General features: G+C 38.8%; 1 protein-coding gene across 4 annotated transcripts in view; it reads left to right on the top strand.

The window, feature by feature from the left end:
- The first annotated feature begins 73 nt into the window (after positions 1 to 73).
- Positions 74 to 19,832, top strand: part of ARL3 (ARF like GTPase 3) — a 32,872-nt gene continuing 13,113 nt past the window's right edge. The window contains exons 1-3 of one of the 4 annotated variants that reach the window (XM_090278516.1): positions 74 to 263; positions 6,642 to 6,785; positions 10,503 to 10,619. In XM_090278516.1, coding sequence (XP_090134642.1) covers positions 261 to 263; positions 6,642 to 6,785; positions 10,503 to 10,619 — 264 coding nt within the window. In that variant the 5' untranslated portion in view covers positions 74 to 260. The remainder of the gene's footprint in view (positions 264 to 6,641; positions 6,786 to 10,502; positions 10,620 to 19,832) is intronic. The other 3 variants (XM_090278515.1, XM_090278518.1, XM_090278517.1) reach the window with 3 other exon arrangements.

The following is a 19,832-nucleotide window of genomic DNA, read 5'->3' as shown; positions in this document are numbered from 1 at the left end:
GGCCGCGTGGGCGAGTTTTGGAGGCTCCTGAGTCTCTACCAGCCAGCAGCTGCCTCCAGCCGCTCTAGCTTCCCGCCTGCGCAGTGAGTGGGTATCTTGGCGCGCTTGCGCACTTTGGAGAAAGTGGAGCTGGACACCGCCCCGCTCTGTTCTGCTGCTTCGCTCTTCCGTGGCGCGTGCGAGGACGTCGGGGGCGGTGCCTCAGTAGTTGCCCCTGGTAACGGGGCTGGCAGGAGGAGGAGGAGGGACTCGGCGGGAGGATGGTGAGTTTGGGGGCCTGGGCCTCTCTTGAGCCGGTCGGTCACCCACCCAGCCTTGTCACCAAGCCCAGGGCGGGGCACGGCGCTTAAAGCCAAGTAGGGAGTGGGCTCATACTCAGCGTGCTATCTGGGTCCTGGACTGGTTTCGGGGGGCGGCGGGGAGCCCCAAGGGTGTGGGCCCTGGAGGGAGACCTGGGCCCAAGGAAGAAGGCGGAGCTTGCAACGGGTACGAAGCTAGGGAAAGCGGTTGGAAGGGTGCGTGGATGTCCTGTTTGGGGACCAGGGCTCCATCATAGGGACTGGGAGGAGGGCGGATCCGAGGAGCTGCGAAGAGCAGTCTCCGCACGCAGGCTTAGATATTCACAGGGAGTTGGCCTCTCCACGCCGCAAGAAAGTGGGGTCCCGGGGCCAGGCCATAAACGGGGATCAGGGCCATTGCTACTACGTTTGAGGTCGCCCTAGCGGTACCGTGGGAGATGGTAGCCTAGCGCTCCCTCTGCCTTTGCGTTGTGCGGGCATCCGGCGGGAGGGGTTTTAATCCCCGGACACAAAGGTGCCGCTTGGAAGATAGGCCTAGTGGATTTTACGCCTCCTCGGTATCTGCGTGGCGGGCGGGCTTCTGCAGTCCTGACTTATTTATTTGCTAAGGGTTCTGCGAGGTCTGGTTGTACGTGATGACCAATCTTCCGTTCAATACTTTATCCGTGTTGATAGAGGCAATTTTACTGCCCGGTTCCTGATGTTTCCTTCAGAACCTGTTGCAGTCTTCTTTTGCGTATGACCACACCAGAACCAAAAGGTCTTAATTCCAGTTTGGGGCCTCCAAACTAAAACGAATGGGAAATTAGAACTGGAGAGAGGGCATCAATTTGGGGCAATCCTTTTCTCTGTCAGGTCTAATTAAATCTTTCCAAAGCTGTAAGTTATGATGTGTGATAGATTTGACCATTGATTGTTCCTTTTTGATTTCTGTGAAGTTAATTGGAGGATGTTAAAAGGAAATTGAGTAGTTTTAGAGCAAGCAAAGAAAATTGATTTGGAAGCATTTAGAACAGGTTGGTTGGCTTACCAACAGTAAAGAGACAGCACTCAAACTTAGTTCCCTACCTCAACCCCAGTCCCTTTTTGACTTTTAAAAGTGTTATACCATTTCTATTGATTTAGAAGAAAGATCTAGATGTCCACAAAGAAAAAAAAAATGTACCTTTGATCAAATTATCCAGTGAGTAAATTTTAATAGGAAAAAAAATCTCATTGATTTTATATCGTCAGAGTGTTAAAGAAGTAGAATTATTTGATCTGAAGTTGCCAATCACATTTCATACTTACTACGTTGCAGTTTTATTAACTTAGGGCTAAACAGATTTTTTTGTTTTATTAATCGTTTATACATGAGCTGTCCATTTAAAGGCTAAGTTTTTCTCAACAAATGAATATAAACATAAATATTTACACAGAAAATAACTAGAATTGAAATGAAAAAGGCATACCAAACCGATAATGAGCTGTAATCATAAATGAGAAATGCATGAAAGTAGCCTAACTTTCCCTAGTTTATTTATTAAGTGGACTGTGTAATTTCATGATTGTTTAATTTATAATTACAGGCCACAATACATTAACCACTGCTCATGTTCTAGGTGCAAATTGACACTGTATACAACAAATTGACAGTATATACAACACTTATATACAATATTCTATTCAGTGATCAAGACAGATTTTGTTTTTATTTTCTCCTAAAATGAACAATAAGAAATTAGAGCACATTATTCTGGATTCTTTGTCTGGTTTCCAAAATACTTTTTTTTTTTTTTTTCTATCTCTGAAAGTGTGAGCTATTCTTAGAACTGAAAGTGGACCATGGAATTTAAATGGTCAATGGTGTGATTAAGTGTGTCACATCTCAAATCCCATGGGCCCCCATGGTAACTGTACAACTGAACAGTAAGTCCCAGGTTGTTGATTTGGGGTTTTTTTTAACCTTCAGCTATGACTAATACATACTTTTTTAATTTTTTTTTTTAATTTGGAGACAACTGCAACAAAAACCAATTGGGGTTTCTCTGAGCATTAAAGGTCAGCTATTTTACCCCTGCTTTATGATTCTTAGTCCTTGGTGAAATACTAAGATGACAGTCATTTTAGAGCATGAGTAATTATTATTTAATAGATGACTCCTTCATTCAGGAATTACTTATGGACTACTTTCTACATATATGAACCTAGTGGTAGTTATTAGGTGTATGCAACATTTGAAGAAGGTTCCCAAGATTATGTTTTCTGGTCAGAAACGGTCAGTGAAAAGTAAGAAATGAAAATAAGTAAACACAACAGCTGTTTTTGAGTGCCTGCTGTGCACCATGCTTTACACACATTGCCTTATTAATCTTCCTAACATCTTTCTTGAGATAGAAGTCTTGTTCCCATTTTCTAGGTCTAACTGCCTGGAGTTGTATATATAGGGAAGTTGAATGCAAATCTGTGAAACCCTAAAACCTGTAACGTTCTTTTCATTAGGACTCTGGTGAAGTAGGAACTTACAATCTTTCTGAGGAGATGCCCATATTTTATTCCTCAAGAAACATAGTATTTATTAGTAGAGAGATGAGGAGAAAGAGGACAAAGTTTGGCTGAGGTCTCCCTATCAAGGATCTAGGAATTCCTGGAAATTAATAAGGTCTGAGCAACACCAAATTTTTTTTTGTTAGTTTAAAGAGGTAAAGGTAAATTAGTTCCATTTAAGCTAGTTATGGGGAGAGCGTGTACTTGACAGTTGGCTTACTAATTGAATATTTAAATTTTAGCTGCACCTCATACCCATATATTTTTTTTTCTTTTCTTTCTTTTTTTTTAAATCCTCACTGGAGGACATTTTTTCATTGTCTTTAGAGAGAGAGGAAGGGAGAGAGAGAGAACATCGATGTGAGAGAGAAGCATCAATTGGTTGCCTCCTGGATGCACCCGGACCAGGGATCAAACCCTCAACCTAGGTATGTGCCCTGACCAGGAATCAAATCCGCAACCTTTGGTCACGGGACGATGCTCCAACCAACTGAGCCACACCGGCCAGGGCCACATATATTTTCCATTTACCAACATGTTCCTCTTTCTCCCTCCACTACACCAGTTTCTTTGAATGACCTAGTTTGCATCATTTTAGGTCAGTGAGCCATGCCTCTGCCAGTAGTTAAGTTTAAGCTGATTTTGAGGCACGCAAAATGTCTATAGTGAGTAACATGTCTATTCATGATTTGCCTGTATTAAAGTGTGTTTAAACATTTTGTGGCTGAATCAGACCACTTTTGTCTACCAGGGCACATGTAACTTGTATGTGTGTATGGTGATTGCATAATCTGCAGTTAACTAAAGTTCTTATTTCTTAAATCGCCTTTATTTAATACCATAGGAGTACATGTCCTACATAGAGATCATGTCTGTTTTGCTCACTGTTGTACTCAGGTACATCATGGGTATTTAATGATGAATAAATGAATGAATGAATGAATACTTTGACCAAAAATACACATTAAAAATCCATTCCCTCACATTTGTACTGCAAAAGTTAGACCCATAATAAAATTAACTTCTAATGTCTGCCTCCTTTCATTTAACATTTAAAATAAAGTATGGACATATATGGGTAAAAGAATAGAATAGACTTAATTCTGCCCTCTTTCCTCCAGCCTCTTAAATCAGCTTACTTTGTGCCTTTCAGGCAGAACCCTGATATCTATAAATATCCTCTTCCCTATTTAGCAAATGCTGGTAATCCTGTGATCCCCTGTCCTCAATAGTTGGTTTAATATGATGCTGTATTGTATTTGAATTTGTCTTGCCTAGTCTGTGCTTGAGATGCCATTTATCATTTTGCTGGAAGAAAATACCGGCTGAACCTTCCATTTGTCTATAATTTCACTTAAAGGTGAAGCATGTAAAGTCATTGTTTCCTGATAAGGAAAATTACCCATTAGAAATGTAGAAGTCTTGTTTTTATTCCATTAGGTTAATTAATAAAGTTTAGCTATAGTTAGAATGGTTTCTTTCTCATCTGTGTTTTGTTTCTCTCCTTTTAAGATTAATAGAAATTATATTTTTCTTTTATTTTTAATTTTTATTTATTGGTTTGAGAGAGAGGGGAAGGGGAGGAGAGAGAGAGAAAGAAATACCAATTTGTTGTTCCACTTATTTATGCATTTGGTGGTTGATTCCTGTGTGTGCCCTGACCAGGAATCCAACCCACAACTTTAGCATATTGGGATGATGCTCTAACCAACTGAGCTACCCAGCCAGGGCTTTATATTTTTCTGTTAATTATTCAATGTCAAGTAATATGAGTGTGTAAAAAGTTTCAGACTACAGAATGCAGTATTTTTATTTACTAATTTTTTAAAAGAAGAGATACATGAGGAAAAACCCAAAACATTCATTTTGAACCTTAAGAATATTTTATAGAAAACAAACCTTCTTTCACAATTTCTATACTAGTAGATAATACATGAGAAGAACTGTGCCTATACTGTTGTTTAATGTATTAATAGCTAAATTCCAGTTGTTTTAGAATTTTATTGGGAAAGTAATGAGGACATCTAATCAGGAACTCAGGGGTAGTACAATGTGTTTTCCCCGTTCTTAGCCTTTTTATATCACCAGTCCCCTGAAGATCTCAGAATTCTAATTTTAACTGTTCTGAAAGGTGGTATTATAAATGAGTGATTGCAATGTAGCTAACAGAAGCCAGGGAGACTACTCATAAATATAGTTTCAAAAAGGAATGGTGTCAAAGTATTCAAGGGCAGAAAAGATGAAAATGAAAGAACTGTCGTGCCTTTAAAGGGAAAAAAAAAAAGACCTGCCTGTTTTCGTTTGGTAGTTTCAGATCTATTCAGCCTCTCTTCCCCAAATCTTTTGGTATAGAATTTGTCTTCATGTTTTTAACCAAACCTTCCATTTTATTGCTGGAAAATTTTGAGGCATATCAGTTAATGTGGTTGTTAGCAAGTCAGTGCAAATACAGTACTAGAAGTGATAAACAAAGCGTCTCTGGGGAGAAAGGAATTCTTAACAATTATGCATATTTGCATATCGTTGTCCAAAGACTCAGTTGCTGAGAATTATTTCACAGACTTATTATTTGATCTTAGTGAACAGACTGGTTTGAATTATTGCCTGGTGTAATACAGATAAAAAATTATAACCATTTTATATAATTCTAAGATTCAGTTTGAAGGAATTTCTGCTTGAGCTGAGAGATTAGATTAAATGCCCTTTAAAATATGGGATTCTTTGATTCTTGTAACCATGTCTTACTAGAATGAGATTGTCAGCTGCGTGACAGAACAACTATCTTATAAGATTTTTCTTATATCCTTAGATAAAAAGCAATGTGGTTTACTTCCACCCATACAAATTAATAATAGTAAAACCAAGAAACAGAAATATTAGGTTACTAGTCAAAAATACCATGGTTGAATTCTGATTTTTTTTCCTTCATGAATGACTTTTAAATTCCCTAACTTCTCTGTTTTATCAAATTCTTTATCTGAAGAACATACATCACCCAAACTGTGCACCTATACAGTAAAAGTCTTATGGAGGTTAGATGATGGTAGAGTATTTTGGATGGTGAAGTCTTTTTTATTTTTTTCTAATTTTATTTATTGATTCTTTTAGAGAGAGAGAAAAGAAGAGAGAAACACCAGTTTGTTGTTCCCCTTATTTATGCATACATTGGTTGATTACTGTATGTGCCCTGACTACAGACTGAACCCGCAACCTTAACGTATCAGGACGATGCTCTAACCAACTGAGCTAAGCTACCTGGCCAGAGCTGAATAATAGTCCTAAACAAAGAGAGCCCAGATACAATTTTATAAAGCTATTTTGTATTTCTTTGTATAGCACCTTTAAATCTTACACTTCCTTGGGTGCATACTGTTATCTAGTATCTATCTGATAAGTACCAGGCATGTGGGAAACAGAAGCAATAGTCTTTACCCGAAAGAAATTTCACTCTAGTAAAGGAGAAAAATACAAAAGTCAATTACCTATAGCCTGATATGATAAGTATTCTGCAAGTTTATGTAAAGGGCTTTAGGAACACGAATTAGGTAGTAGCTCATAATACCAGGGTGACTACTAGACTGGATTAATAGAAGGAACAGGAATAAGCCACGCTACTTATTAAGTTGCTGAATTTACCAGCCTACTTCTGCCAAAACTTAGAAGGGGGAAGCAACTGAAATAAACAGCATTAAAGTAGAAAATAATAATAATTATGTACTCCACAACCAAGAACGTTTTCAAGGAGAAGGTACTCTGATGTTCAATAAATAATCAAAGTTAGTGCCCCAAAAGTAATCTTTCTTATGGTTGTTCAAGGGCTTACTCTCAATTTTGCGTAAATTGAAAAGTGCACCAGACCAGGAGGTGAGGCTCCTTCTCCTGGGCTTGGATAATGCTGGCAAGACTACTCTTCTGAAGCAGCTCGCATCTGAAGACATCAGCCACATCACACCCACACAGGTGAGCACTGCGTTGGCCCCAGATGCTTGTGGAACACATGGAAGATGATGATAACAATATGAAAGACAAAATGGGAAATACAGTTTTGTCCATGTCTAAGTTCGTTACTGAAAAAAGTCTATACTGTTTAAAAATAATCTTAAGATTTCAAAAACATATCAAGAGATTCCATTCATATGAGATACTTAAAACAGTCATGTAGCCAATCAGTAGAATAATGGTTATCAGAGGCTGAAGGGGGGGATTGGGAGTTAGTGTTTAATGGGCACAGAGAGTCAGTGTTGCGAGATGAAAGAAGTCCTGTGGACAGAGACTGGTGAGGGTTGCCCAACAGTGTGACTGTGCTTAATGCCGCTGAACTGTATGGGTAAACTGGTAAATTTTATCTTATGTACATTTTATAATTTTAAAATAAATAATTCAAGTAAATATGTATGTATACATAGGTCAAGACACAATCCATTCCCTCAGATCTAAGTGATTGCTTTTTCTAATTTTTTTATTTATTAATTGAGTTTAGAGAGAGAAAGAAACACTGACTTGTTGTTCCACTTATTTATGCATTTATTGGCTGATTCTTGAATGTGTCCTGACCCAGGATCAAACATTGGCATATGGGGATGACTCTCTAACCAATTCAGCTACCCCACCAGGGCCTAAGTGATTCCTTTTTAAAAATAACTTTATCACCTTGACAGGTATAGCTCAGTTGGTTGGGCATCATCCCACAAAGTGAAAGGTCTTCGCTGGTTTGATTCCCGGTCAGGGCACATGCCTGGGTTGTAGGCCAGGTTCCCCATTGGAGGTTGTGCAAGAGGCAACTGATCGATATATTTCTCTCTCTTTTTCTTCCTCCATTCCCTTCTCTTTAAGAATAAATAAATAAATAAAATTTTTAACTGACTTTGGTAGGGAGACAGTGGAGAGCATCGGGGTAAAAATTGGGACAACTGTAATCAAACGACAATAAAAAAGCTTTGTCTTTCTGATAATGAAATTAATTCACATAGAAAATACAGGGAAAGTATAAAGGAGAAAATCAAAGAGTGCTGTGGGAAAAGCTGTTAACATTTTAGTGTGTATTTTTCAGACTTAATAAATACAAATATATATCAATTTTTAAAATAAAAAACAATTGCCTATATTTCCAAAGGCTAATAAGCAAGCAAAACACAAAGGGCAAGGCGGGGGCGGTGGTGCTCACTGTCCAGAAGCTAAAGACAGGTCCTGGCGGGAAGAACTTGAGTCTGCTTCTTTAGACCGCCTTTCCTGTAGGACGGTCTGAGAAAGCTGGACCGTTAGCCAGGCCTTTGGGTTTCCTAATTAGAGTGAGCCCTATTGGTCTTAGTCACTTTAAAGTGTTTGAGCATTAGAGGTTTTAGCAAAGCCAGGGTTATTTAGCATTTTCTGTCACCATACTGTGATAAAAGCTTTGTGTCAGGTTTGAATGTCTGTGCTGGTGTGTATACTTCCTTGCCGGTGAGTCTCAGTGATTCAAAACACTGCAGAAAAGTGAGCAATTTTATAACTTCTGAACAAATATAATGTATAGCCTAAGGAGGAGTGTATTACAGTAGTCTAGCCTAGAAAGGCTGAAAATACATATTAGTATGTGAGGATATCTGCCAGAAAAAGAAGGGCTAAATTTTAGGTTGCTTTTTTGTTTTGTTTTTGATTTGTGCATCTCCCAAGAACACCGCTAAAATAGGACTTACATGCTGTAAACATGGAAATGAACTCAAAGTTATGGACCCAAAGTTCCAATTCTAACTTTTAAGCTTTGTTTGATATTGTTGTAGATGATTCTTATTACACAGGGTAGGGCAGAAGTAGGTCTACAGTTGTTCATATGGACAGTAATACAAAAATAATAAATAATACAAGAATAAAGTTTTGTATACCCACAACTGTAAACCTACTTTTGCCCCACCCTGTATTATGTCAAGATTTCATGTTTTTTTAAAAACTTATTTTTATTTTTGTATTAGAAAAAGTGATAGATGCTCATTATAGTAAATTTAGAAAGCATTAAAAAGTAAAATTGAGAAAATAGAAGACACCTATAACGTATATTCATACATAACCACTGTTAACATTTGGTGATATACCCATTTAGTTTTTTCTATGCATATATGTGTATTTAAAATAAAAGGCTTATAGAAAATATGCTGTTTATGTTGAACATCTTTGTTGTTATAAATACTAATGCAATACACATCTCTAAATGTTGATATCCACTCATTATTTCCTTAGAGTATTTCTTAATAGATTGGGTCTGATGACTTAATAGAACTTTAGGGCTCTTGGTACATATTGTTGAATTTCAAGATTTACTCTTATTTATTATTCCCTGCTTCATTTTAGAAGGATTTGATGTTACTGGATTTGACATTTACTATTGTAATTATGTATATAGAATTTTCAAGTTCACAAAAGTGGTTTTGTCAATGAGTCAGAAAGAAGCAGCCTTTTACAATAAGCCTAAGTCACTTCCCTTTACAGTTCTTAAACTTCTAATTTATTTAGTCGTTGGCATTTTAGAGGAGCTGCAGTCAGCATCCTCCCCAGTTATTCTCTGGTGACTATTTATCCTCAGGGGAAATTGGGTGGCAGTGTTCCTGTACTATAGCATTGTTCCTCATCTTTCTGTTAGGCAGCAGTTGTTGGCAAGCTGCCAGATGAACCAATTTCATGGAAGCATCCCCAGCCGTGCTTACCTCCACTTATTCTGGATGCATTGTACTTTGGTGGTAGCAGGCTGTTGATTGGGTTTTTCAAATCTTTATTTCACTATATCATTTTTGCAAGAAGATTTTTTTTATTCTTGCTCATGAAATGCCTTCTCTCAGAACCCCGGAGTTCTTGTAAATTTGTTTCTCTGCACACTTAACTCCCGGCTCACAATTCTGCCTGCTTCTGATTTGCTCGCCTTCTTCAAGGTTCCACCTTGAGTGAGGGTCCTGAAAATGAGTACTTTCTTTTCAGGCTCCTCAGAGATACCTATTAAAGAACAGTTTGAAATGCCTGCTTGTTTATTTGTTTCCATCACTGCCCATAATTGAGGGCTCCACTTCAGGGTGTGAACATGCTGTTCCATTAGGCCCTACCTTCCCCACTGGGCTGCTGATCCAGTTATGAGCCAACCAGCCTTCCCCACCGTGTCCTGAGTTCAGCTCCTTTCTTTTCCTGAGTAATCCATATGAGGAATGTCTTTACTCTTGAGCTACTCCTAAATAATTCAGTCTGCCAGATTATAGCTTTTGCCTTTTTAAATGTACCGTTTGTTCTGTTCTGCTGAGTTTTAAGATTCAGCATTGACTTTTTGTTAGTTACATGTAGTGTCCTGTTAAATTTTACCATCCTGAGGACTCCTCAGAAGCATGGTCTATGTTATCAGAATTATTGTCGGACCACGTCGTCCTCAGCAGGTGTGTGTGTGTGTGTGTGTGTGTGTGTGTGTGTGTGTGTACTCATTATGGAAAGCACATCATGGTAGCCATGATATTAATAACACTGACTCCACAACCTGAATGAAATAAGCATGTATAAATACATCTCTTTCTTCCTTATCATAGCAGACTGTTTCAGTATTACCAGTGTCTCATCTGGCAGAGTACCTCAGAATTAGTAAATAACATAGCTGTCATATATAACTTTGTCAAAATTATGATCTCAAGGCTTAAGAAAGCTTGATGTTTTTGCCTTTCTCTGTTGCAGGGTTTTAACATCAAAAGTGTACAATCACAAGGTTTTAAACTGAATGTATGGGACATTGGTGGACAGAGGAAAATCAGACCATACTGGAGGAATTATTTTGAAAACACTGATATTCTTGTAAGTACTCCTTCTGATGCATAATTCGTAGTCTTTTCTGCCATGTTAGGAACATTAACACTGGAATGTTCTTTTTTGTCAATAATTTCATTGCCATAACTTTAATCACTACTAATTTAGGGCTAGTAGAAGGCTCTAGATTGTGAGGGAGAAACATCTTTGTATAACTTGTATAAGATGTTTTGCTGTTGCTCAGTAACAGTGCTGTACCCACACCATCATGGCAAATAAATTATTTATTAATTACCGTAGTGATTTGAACAGCAGGAGGGAGGTCAGAAGATTGTGCCACTAACTCTGTCATCCCAAGGATATTAACAAATCAACTATATCCCAAACTGAGCAATCAAGATAGTGAGAGTCTTGGAAACAATGATGTATTAGAAATGTTTGAAAGACCTGACATGAAAGTGTTCTTCCTGGAAAAGAAAACACTTGGAACTGTCTTCAGTTGCTTTAATAACTATCTTAAGTCAGAGAGATTAGTCTCATTGTAAATATTTCTAAAGGAGTGAACAAGGAGCAGTTTGGAGAGTATTGGGTGGTAGAGATTAACTCAGAATAAGGAAGAAGTTTCCTATAATTGTAACTGTCCAGAATTAGAAGACGCTGCTTCATGCACTGGGGATTCCCTGGCTCAGGTGGTCTTTGTTCAGGCAGAGGCTGGAATGTTAGCTCCCAGCTTGCTGTCACATTCTCTAGGACTACTGTTTCAGAATTCCTAGAGATTCCACTGTCCTAGTATATGATTTCTCCAGTACCTCAGCCTCTCAGTTCTTGCTTCTCCCTCCAATGATCTTTCTTTTTCTTTTTTAAGTATATTTTATTGATTATGTTGTTACAGTAGTTCCAATATTTTTCCCCTTTGCTCCCCTCTGCCCAGTACCCCCTTCCCTCCTCCAGTCCCACCCCACTTAGTTCAAGTCCATGGGTCGTGCATATAAGTTCTTTGGCTTCACCATTTCCTATATTATTCTTATCATCCCCCTGTCTATTTTGTACCAACCGATTATGCTTCTTAATCCCTGCACCATAGCCCCATTTCTCTCCCTCCCCCCTCCCAGCTGATAACCCTCCAAATAATCCCCATACCTATGGTTCTCTTCTCTTCTGGTTTGCTTAGTTGGATTTTGTTTTCACTTTTTAGATTCAGTTGTTGATAGTTGTGAGTTTGTTGTCATTTTAGTGTTCATAGTTTTGATCTTCTTTTTCTTAAGTAAGTCCCTTTGACATTTCATATAATAATGGCTTGGTGATGATGAATTCCTTTAGCTTTACCTTGTCTGGAAAGCACTTCATCTGCCCTTCCATTCCAAATGATAGCCTTGCTGGATAGAGTAATCCTGGTTGCAGGTTGCCTTTCCTCATATTGAATACTGCATGCCAGTCCCTTCCTGCCTGCAAAGTGTCCTCTGAGAAATCAGCTGATAGTCCTATAGGCACCCCCCTGTAGGCAACTCTCTGCCTCTCTTTTGCTGCCCCCAGGACTCTGTCTTTATCTTTCACCTTTGGCATCTCAGTCATGATGCGTCCTGGTGTGGTCCCCTCTGGGTCTAGCTTGCCCAGGACCCTCAGTGCTTCCTGGACCTGTATGTCCATCTCCTTCGCAAAATTTGGGAAGTTTTCCTCATTTTTTTCAATTCTTGCTTCCTCATTCTGCACTGGTTGACTGTTTTTTTTCTTCTTTATGTTCCAAATCATTGATTTGAACCCAGGTTTCCTTCCCTTCACCATTGGTTTTATGTGGATTTTCCTTCATTTCATTTAGCATAGCCTTCACTTCTTCTCTTATGCGTTTGCCATACTCAAGCATATCTGTCAAGCCTGTGAGCATCTTTATCACCAGTGTTTTGAATTCTGCGTCTGTTACGTTGTCTATCTCCTCATTACTTAGTTCTCCCACTGGAACCTTGATCCATTCCCCCTTTTGGGCCATACTTCTCTGTCTCCTCATTCTCACAGGCTCCTGTGTTTGTTTGGCTCCGTGTCCCAGGTAGATCTGTCGCTCCTGTTACGTTGTAAGGGGCGGAGCCTTAGGGATTCATCAGGACAGGGCGACTTGTTTCACCACGTTGTGGCGCTGTATGTGGGGGAGGGGTTTGAGAGGGAACAATGCCGCCTGCCCAGAACTCGCCCCTTTTCCAGGCACCTCTCCCACTTCCACACCAGACTGGCATCCCTCTAGCTGCTGCCCTGGCCGCCGTTCCTAGAGTGGGTGGATCTGCGGACGTTCTAGGACCGTGGGGGCCATTTAAACAAGCGGACTCTGCTGAGAGGCTGGCAGTTTCTGCCTCCACCCCAACCCCCACTGGTCTGCACAGTCAGAAGGAATGAGGCTTGATTTTCCCCGGCACTGGGACCATGAGCTACTAGGTCCAGTGAGGATCCGGGAACACTGCCCAGGTGTCCCTCCTGACTTTAAAACGTGTGACTGCGCTTTCTGCCTGCCTTCCCCTGCCAACACTGCTGCCTCCACCACACCGAGTCCTCTCTACCCTGGCTCTGCCTCTCCTATCTGTCCAGATGAGTATTTCTTCTTTTTATCTTTGTTTGCTGGACTTCCATGCAGTTTGATTTTTCTAGAACTTCTGGTTGTTTCTAGTTTTGAGGTAGTTGTATTCCTTCTTAGTTGCGGAGGGAGGCGTAGTGTGTCTGTCTATGCCTTCGTCCAACCCTATCTATCTTCCAATGATCTTTCATTTGTCCTGTCTTAGCCACTCTCCTGATCATACCCTAAAACCAGGGGTCTCATGAACTTGGACAGGAAGGAGATTACATATTATTTTCATTAACCTCGAACTGAAAGTTTTTATTTATTTCAGTCATGACCATAGAAATAAGCTGCAATAACATCAGCCATGTCTACGTCTTCATTTACCAGTAGGAACCATCTTGTATCTCAAATAGCTTTACGCTGCTGCTGCTGCCTACGTATCTCTTTCCGCTGTGTTATTCCTATCAGCATGCACACACCCGGTAGTTTCTCTTGTTTAAAAACAAAAACTTGCCCCAGCTCTGTATCCTCCTCTAGATACTGTCCTATTCCTCAGCCTCTTTACAGCAAAACTCCCTATGAGAATTTTCTGTGCTCTGTCTTCACTTCCTCTCCTCCCAGTCACACAGAACCCTCCATTGTGGCTTGTGAGGAATTCCACATTTCTAAGTCCCGTGTTCAGTGCTCAGTGCTCATCTTACTTGACCTATCAGCGCATTTAACAAAATTTATATGGAAAAGCAAAAAATCCAGAATAGCCAACACAATATCGAAGGAGAAAAACAAAGTTGGAGGACTGACACTGCCTAACTTCAAGATGTTTTATAAAGCTACAGTAATCAAGACAGCATGTGTATAAAAAAGAATAGATCAACTGAACAGGATAACGAACCTAGTAATAGACCTACATGGATATTGTCAATTGATATTTGACAAAGGAGCAAGACACTTAACAGAGGAAGGACAGTCTTTTCAGCAAATGGTACTGGAACAATGGGACATCTACATGCAAAAAGAAAAGAAAAGAATGTATACATAGTCCTTACTTACCCCTTTCACAAAAATTAACTCAAAATGGATCTTAAACCTAAATGTAAAACCTAAAACTATAAAGTCTCTGCAAGATAACATAGGAGGAATATCTAGGTGACCTTGGATTTGTCAGAGATTTTTAGATGTAACACCAAAAGCATGATTCATGAAAAAAATGTATACAAATTGGGCTTTATTAGAATTTAAACTTCTTCTCTGAGAAAGGCACAGTTAAGAGAATGAAGAAGCAAGCAACAGATGTGGGAGAAAATATTTGCAAAATACATACCTGATAAAGTACTTGTATCCAAAATATCCAAAGTAAAATTCAATGGGAAAAAACCCAATTAAAAATGGGCAAAAGATCTGAACAGACACCTCACCAATAAAGATATACAGATAGGCATATGAAAAGATGCTCTGCATCATATGTCCTTAGGGAATTGCAAATTAAAGCAACAATGAAATGCCACTACACTCGTATTAGAATGACTAAAATCCAAAAACCTAACAACACCAAATGCTGAGGAGGGTGTAGAACAATAGGAACTTCTATTCATTGCTGGTGGAAATGCAAAACAGTACAACCACTTTGGAAGACAGTTTACAGTTTTCTATACGGCTAAACATAGTCTTACCATACTATGTGATCCAACCATCCCTCTTTAAGGCACCTACCCAATTTGTTGATAACTTAGGTCCATACAAAATCCAGCACATGAATATTTATAGCAGCTTTATTTATAATTACCCAAAACTGGAAGCAACCAAGATGTCCTTCAGTAGGTGAATAAACAGTGGCAGCCATATAATGGAATATGATTCAGTAATAAAAACGAATTAGTTATCAAGCCACAAAAAGACATGGAGGATCATTAAATACATATTGCTAAGTGAAAGTCAATCTGAAAAGGATACATACTCTGATTTCAACTACATTACTTTTTTTTTTTTTTTAAGATTTTCTTTATTTATTTTGGGAGAAGGGAAGGGAAGGAGAAAGAGAGAGAGACATCCATGTGTGAGAGAAACATGTATTGGTTGCCTCTCACACGCCCCCATTTGGGGACCTGGCTCACAACCCAGGCACAACCCAGGCATGTGTACCAACAGGGAATCGAATTGGCAACCCTTTGGTTCGCAGACCGGCACTCAATCCACTGAGCCACAGCAGCCAGTGCAGAACAGTGATTTTCAGCTGGTGTACTGCATGAGGCACACTGTTGTGCCGCAAGAATTTTTGAAACATGCAGTACCTGACTCTTTAGTCAGGGGCACTGATCTCTTTTTCCTTAGATTGTCAAATAAGAAAATGACAATAGCTGTCCAGTGTGAATGCATCAAAATTATGCCTATTTTTTCATCAGATCGGCAAAAAAATTATTTTTGGTGTGCTGCCAAATTTTAGAAATTAGTGTATGTGTGCCATGAGATGAAAAAGGTTGAAAATTGCTGCTATAGAACTTTAAAACACAACAAATGAACCTAACATATCAATATGGGTTCATTAATTGTAACAAATGTACCTCACTAATGCAAAATGCTACTAGGGGAAATGGGGTGGGTGTGAAGGTGTGGTATATGGAACTCTGTGCTCTCCAATTATTATGTAAATCTAAAACTCTAAAACTGCTAAAAAATTAAAGTAAATTTTTAAAAAGCTAGAGATTCAAGTCAGATCATTATGCTTGTAACTTATACAGTGCTATTGCCAGTTATATTGCAATAAAATTAGGGAAGGAACTTTAGATTCTCTTTCGCTTTCTGAGTTGAGAGGTGGGAAAAAGCAGGTGGTTGAAAGAAATAGCAGTTTTATCTGTTCATCTCCTGGATTAAGGTACTTGGAAAGAAATACTTGAAGTAGAGCAGTTTGTAAGGACATGAATGACTCCAAGGTTCCGTAAGGCGGTCTTAGAAACTACCTTGAGGGTAGACTGCAAGGTAGTTGTAATCTAACCCTGAATTCCACACTTCTCACTTGCTTAGCATGTCCAGGAATCATTGAGCAATCCAGCAAAAATCAGTTTAGAGCAACCCTGCAGGAGTTTTTACCAGCTCCATTATGCTGCCCAGTACCAGACAATATTTTGGGTTCAGTGCCAGCATTCTATTATTTTCCAGTGTGGTTTGTAATTAAACAAGTCTTGGGGAGCAGCTGAGTCCCCAGGGTTAGATTCTAAGGCCCTGTGACTCTTAGCCCTGTTTGCCTGTTTTGTAGCACCTTGGAGTGGCAGTAGTTGATGGGTTATATTAGTCTGTTTGTATTTAATAGTTTTCCATTGTTAGTTATAAAGACCTATTATACCAGACACCACAGCAGTACTGAAGCTTGACACATTTAGTTGCCTGGTTAACACTTTTCTATTATCTCTAGAGTACCATAATAAATTCTTGCTTTAGAGTAGGTGCCGAAAACAGATCCAGCCTGCCTCAATCAAGCTATTATTCTATAGCTTGTGAGCTAAGAATGGTTTTTATATTTTTAAATGGTTGAAAAAAAATCAAAAGAATAAGATTTCATGAAAATGAAGTGAAATTCAAATTTCAGTGTCCATAAATAAAGTTCTGTTGTAATAAGCCACATCCCCTTGTTTACATACAAGGGTGGGCAAACATAGGTTTACAGTTGCGAGTATGAAAACAGAGTTTATACTTGTATTATTATTTATTAATTATTGTATTATTTATTTGTATTACAACTGTAAACTTACTTTTGCGCACCCTAGTTTTTTTTTGTTGTTGTTTTTCCAAAAGGCTGGTAGCTTGCTTATTTTTTAAATTTTTTTATTTTTTAAATTTATTTTGTCCATCTTGTATTTTATGATTGCTTTCGCATTACAACAGCCAAGTTCAGTGGTCATGAAAGAGGTTGTGTGGGCCACAAAAATAAAAATATTTACTACCTGACCCCTTACAGAAAATGATTTCTTTAGAACATTAAGTGGTTCTCTAGGGAAGATGACACTGTGAACGTCTGACTTCAGCTTTATTAACTTTGAGGAAGTGACTCAGAAATAAAATCTGAGTTATGATAGAAAGGAGGGCATATGGTGCTTGCGTTTCTTTTAGACCAGGAAATAATAGCCTTTTGATAGATAAAAATACATCAATTTTTAAAAGGTATATTCATATTATTACTAAACTCCCTTTACATTATTATTATCAGTTTGTGTTTAAATGCAACATAATTTAAACTAAGTAACTTTGTCATCATTTCCACATCCAAAGTGTACAGTATCAAGTGACAGCTCAGAGATATCAAACAACTGTTTTGTGTAATATTTTCATCCTGTCTGCCACACTGGAGTGGCCATGCCATTAGAGCACATGTAAATTGAAAACCACACGTTACCCAGAAAACTTATTTATTAGTTTCAACCTCCTTTTAGACTTCTGCTCAACCTGTCTTTAAAAAGCCACACATTTTAGTGTCGTTTCTTGTCTCTGCCTATCCATCTGGTGGAGGAATACTTAGGAGCAATAAAATGGCCAAAAGGTGGCAGCAGGAGGGAGGACGACCAGAAGCAAGATGAGGGACAAAGAGCCCTCCGTTCACATGCTGGATAGTCAGTCCTGGGTAATCCAGAGTGGGCTGATCTTGCATCAGGAAAAAAAAATCTTCTTTCTCTAGGTCTTTCTCCCACAACCAAATAATAATTTCAAAGCAGTTGCCAAGGGGTATGTGATTGGCTTTGCTTAAAGCATCATTCTGGGTGCCGTGGATAACTTTATTTTAGAATAGGCTTATGAAATTTGATTTTCGAAGGTCCATAATGTTTTAAGGTCAGTCAGAAGCACTATACATGTTTTACTTTTATCTGATACTTTCTGAGTATTTTTATTGATTATTTATGAAACTTAATTTTTCTTTTTTTTAGATTTTATTTATTTATTTTTAGAGTGAGAGGGAGGGAGGGAGAGAAACATCAATGTGAGGTTGCCTCTCACGCGCCCCCAACTGGGGACTGGCCTGCAACCCAGGCATGTGCCCTTAACTGGGAATCTAACCAATGCCCCTTTGGTTTGCAGGCCAGTGCTCAATTCACTGAGCCACACCAGCCAGGGAGAAACTTGATTTTTTTAATTGATTTATTTTTAGAGAGAGGGGAAGGGAAGGAGAAAGAGAGAGAGAGAAACATCAATGTGTGGTTGTCTCTCACATGCCCCCAACCGGGGACCTGGCTCGCAACCCGGGTGTGTGCCCTGATTGGGAATTGAACCGGCAACTCTTAGGTCCACAGGCACACACGCGATCCAATGAGCCACACCAGCCAGGCTGAAACTTGATTTTTGAAGGTCCAAAATGTTTTAGATCAATCAGAAGCACTAGAAATGTTTTACTTTATCTGATACTTTCTGAGTATTTTTAACTGGTTATTTAGTTTTGGATTTAAAAAAATTTATGACTAGATTAACAGCTACATTATTTAAAAAAAAAAAAAAAAAGACAAGACTCTCCTTATCTGTTGACCAGAAGAAAACAGGTACTGAGAAGCACTTCCAGCAAGGGCGGAGTGGCAGGGGGTTGGAGAGGAAGCAACCAAGAGAAGTTTGTATCACTGCAGTAGAACAAACTGGTGTATCACCAGACTCGCTGGCGCTATGACTTTTGTCATTTGGCCCCTAATAAATGGGGCAGTTTTATAGACTTCTTCCTGGAATTGTTGTGTAGTAATTGTCAAATTTTATAAAAATTATGCTAAATGATAGGAAGAGTATATGTATAGTTTAGAAAAACCCTCCTTTTGAATATTTTAATGGAAGTATTTCCTGTGAAATTTTATGTCCAAGCAATAAATAGCAAGTAATTCGTCAAGTAATTAATTACAAGTTAAAATTTTCTTCTCATTGATCTTCAGCCTCTAGACTCTCTGGTATAATCTCTCGTCATTAAAACCCTTCCCATTCCTTATTATCCTCTCTTGACTGTTTTTCATCATATCAAACATCGATTTCTTAACTGTATATTTGTGTTTTCACCTTGTCTCAACCTCCTCTTTTCTACCCTACACTTATTACTCATAGCCTTTGCTCCCAAGCACATTTTTTCCCCCTTTGTAATTCCTTTCTTACCCAGGGACCTGCACACAGCCTCTAGGAAGCCCTCTAAGCCCAAAACACCCTTCCAGTGATGACCTGACCCTCTTCCCTCCCTTGCATCTTCTTGTACTGTTGTCTGGGTGAACATAATCCTAATCCACTGTAGGCTCTCAGACTGTTCTCATTAGGTCTTTTATATTGAGGTTCACACTCCCATTACATTCCTTATTCCTACGTCTATGTTTACACTATGTCTGCAACTTGAAAAATGTGAGTCTCACTGGTGGAAAACAGTATGGAATTTTGGGTATCTGTGCTGTGCAGGGCCCAGTGATGCATTTATTGACATTGGGTCATGAGTAATATTAACAACAATAAAAAGGCTGCAAAAAAAAAAAAAATACTGAGACCAGACACATCCATCTTTCTTCCTTTGTGATTCTCCATGAAGGAAACAACAGGTAGAAACATAGGGTATTCCTCAGAGGAAAGGCTGAGTTTGGTTGCTGGTAATTTAGCACTAGTGATTCTAAATGAGAGTGCATTAAGCAAAGGAATTTTAATTTTTTTCTTTCAAAAGAGAGCAAGTTTTCAAGTGGTACAGAATTTGACCTGCATACGGAATATCTGCATGCATTATAGTATAT

Source organism: Furipterus horrens, unplaced genomic scaffold (assembly GCF_987537825.1).
Source record: "Furipterus horrens unplaced genomic scaffold, mFurHor1.1.pri manual_scaffold_5, whole genome shotgun sequence".
Taxonomy (NCBI): domain Eukaryota; kingdom Metazoa; phylum Chordata; class Mammalia; order Chiroptera; family Furipteridae; genus Furipterus; species Furipterus horrens.
Note: the sequence above shows the minus strand (reverse complement) of the source record. Positions and strands in the feature narration are given on the sequence as shown.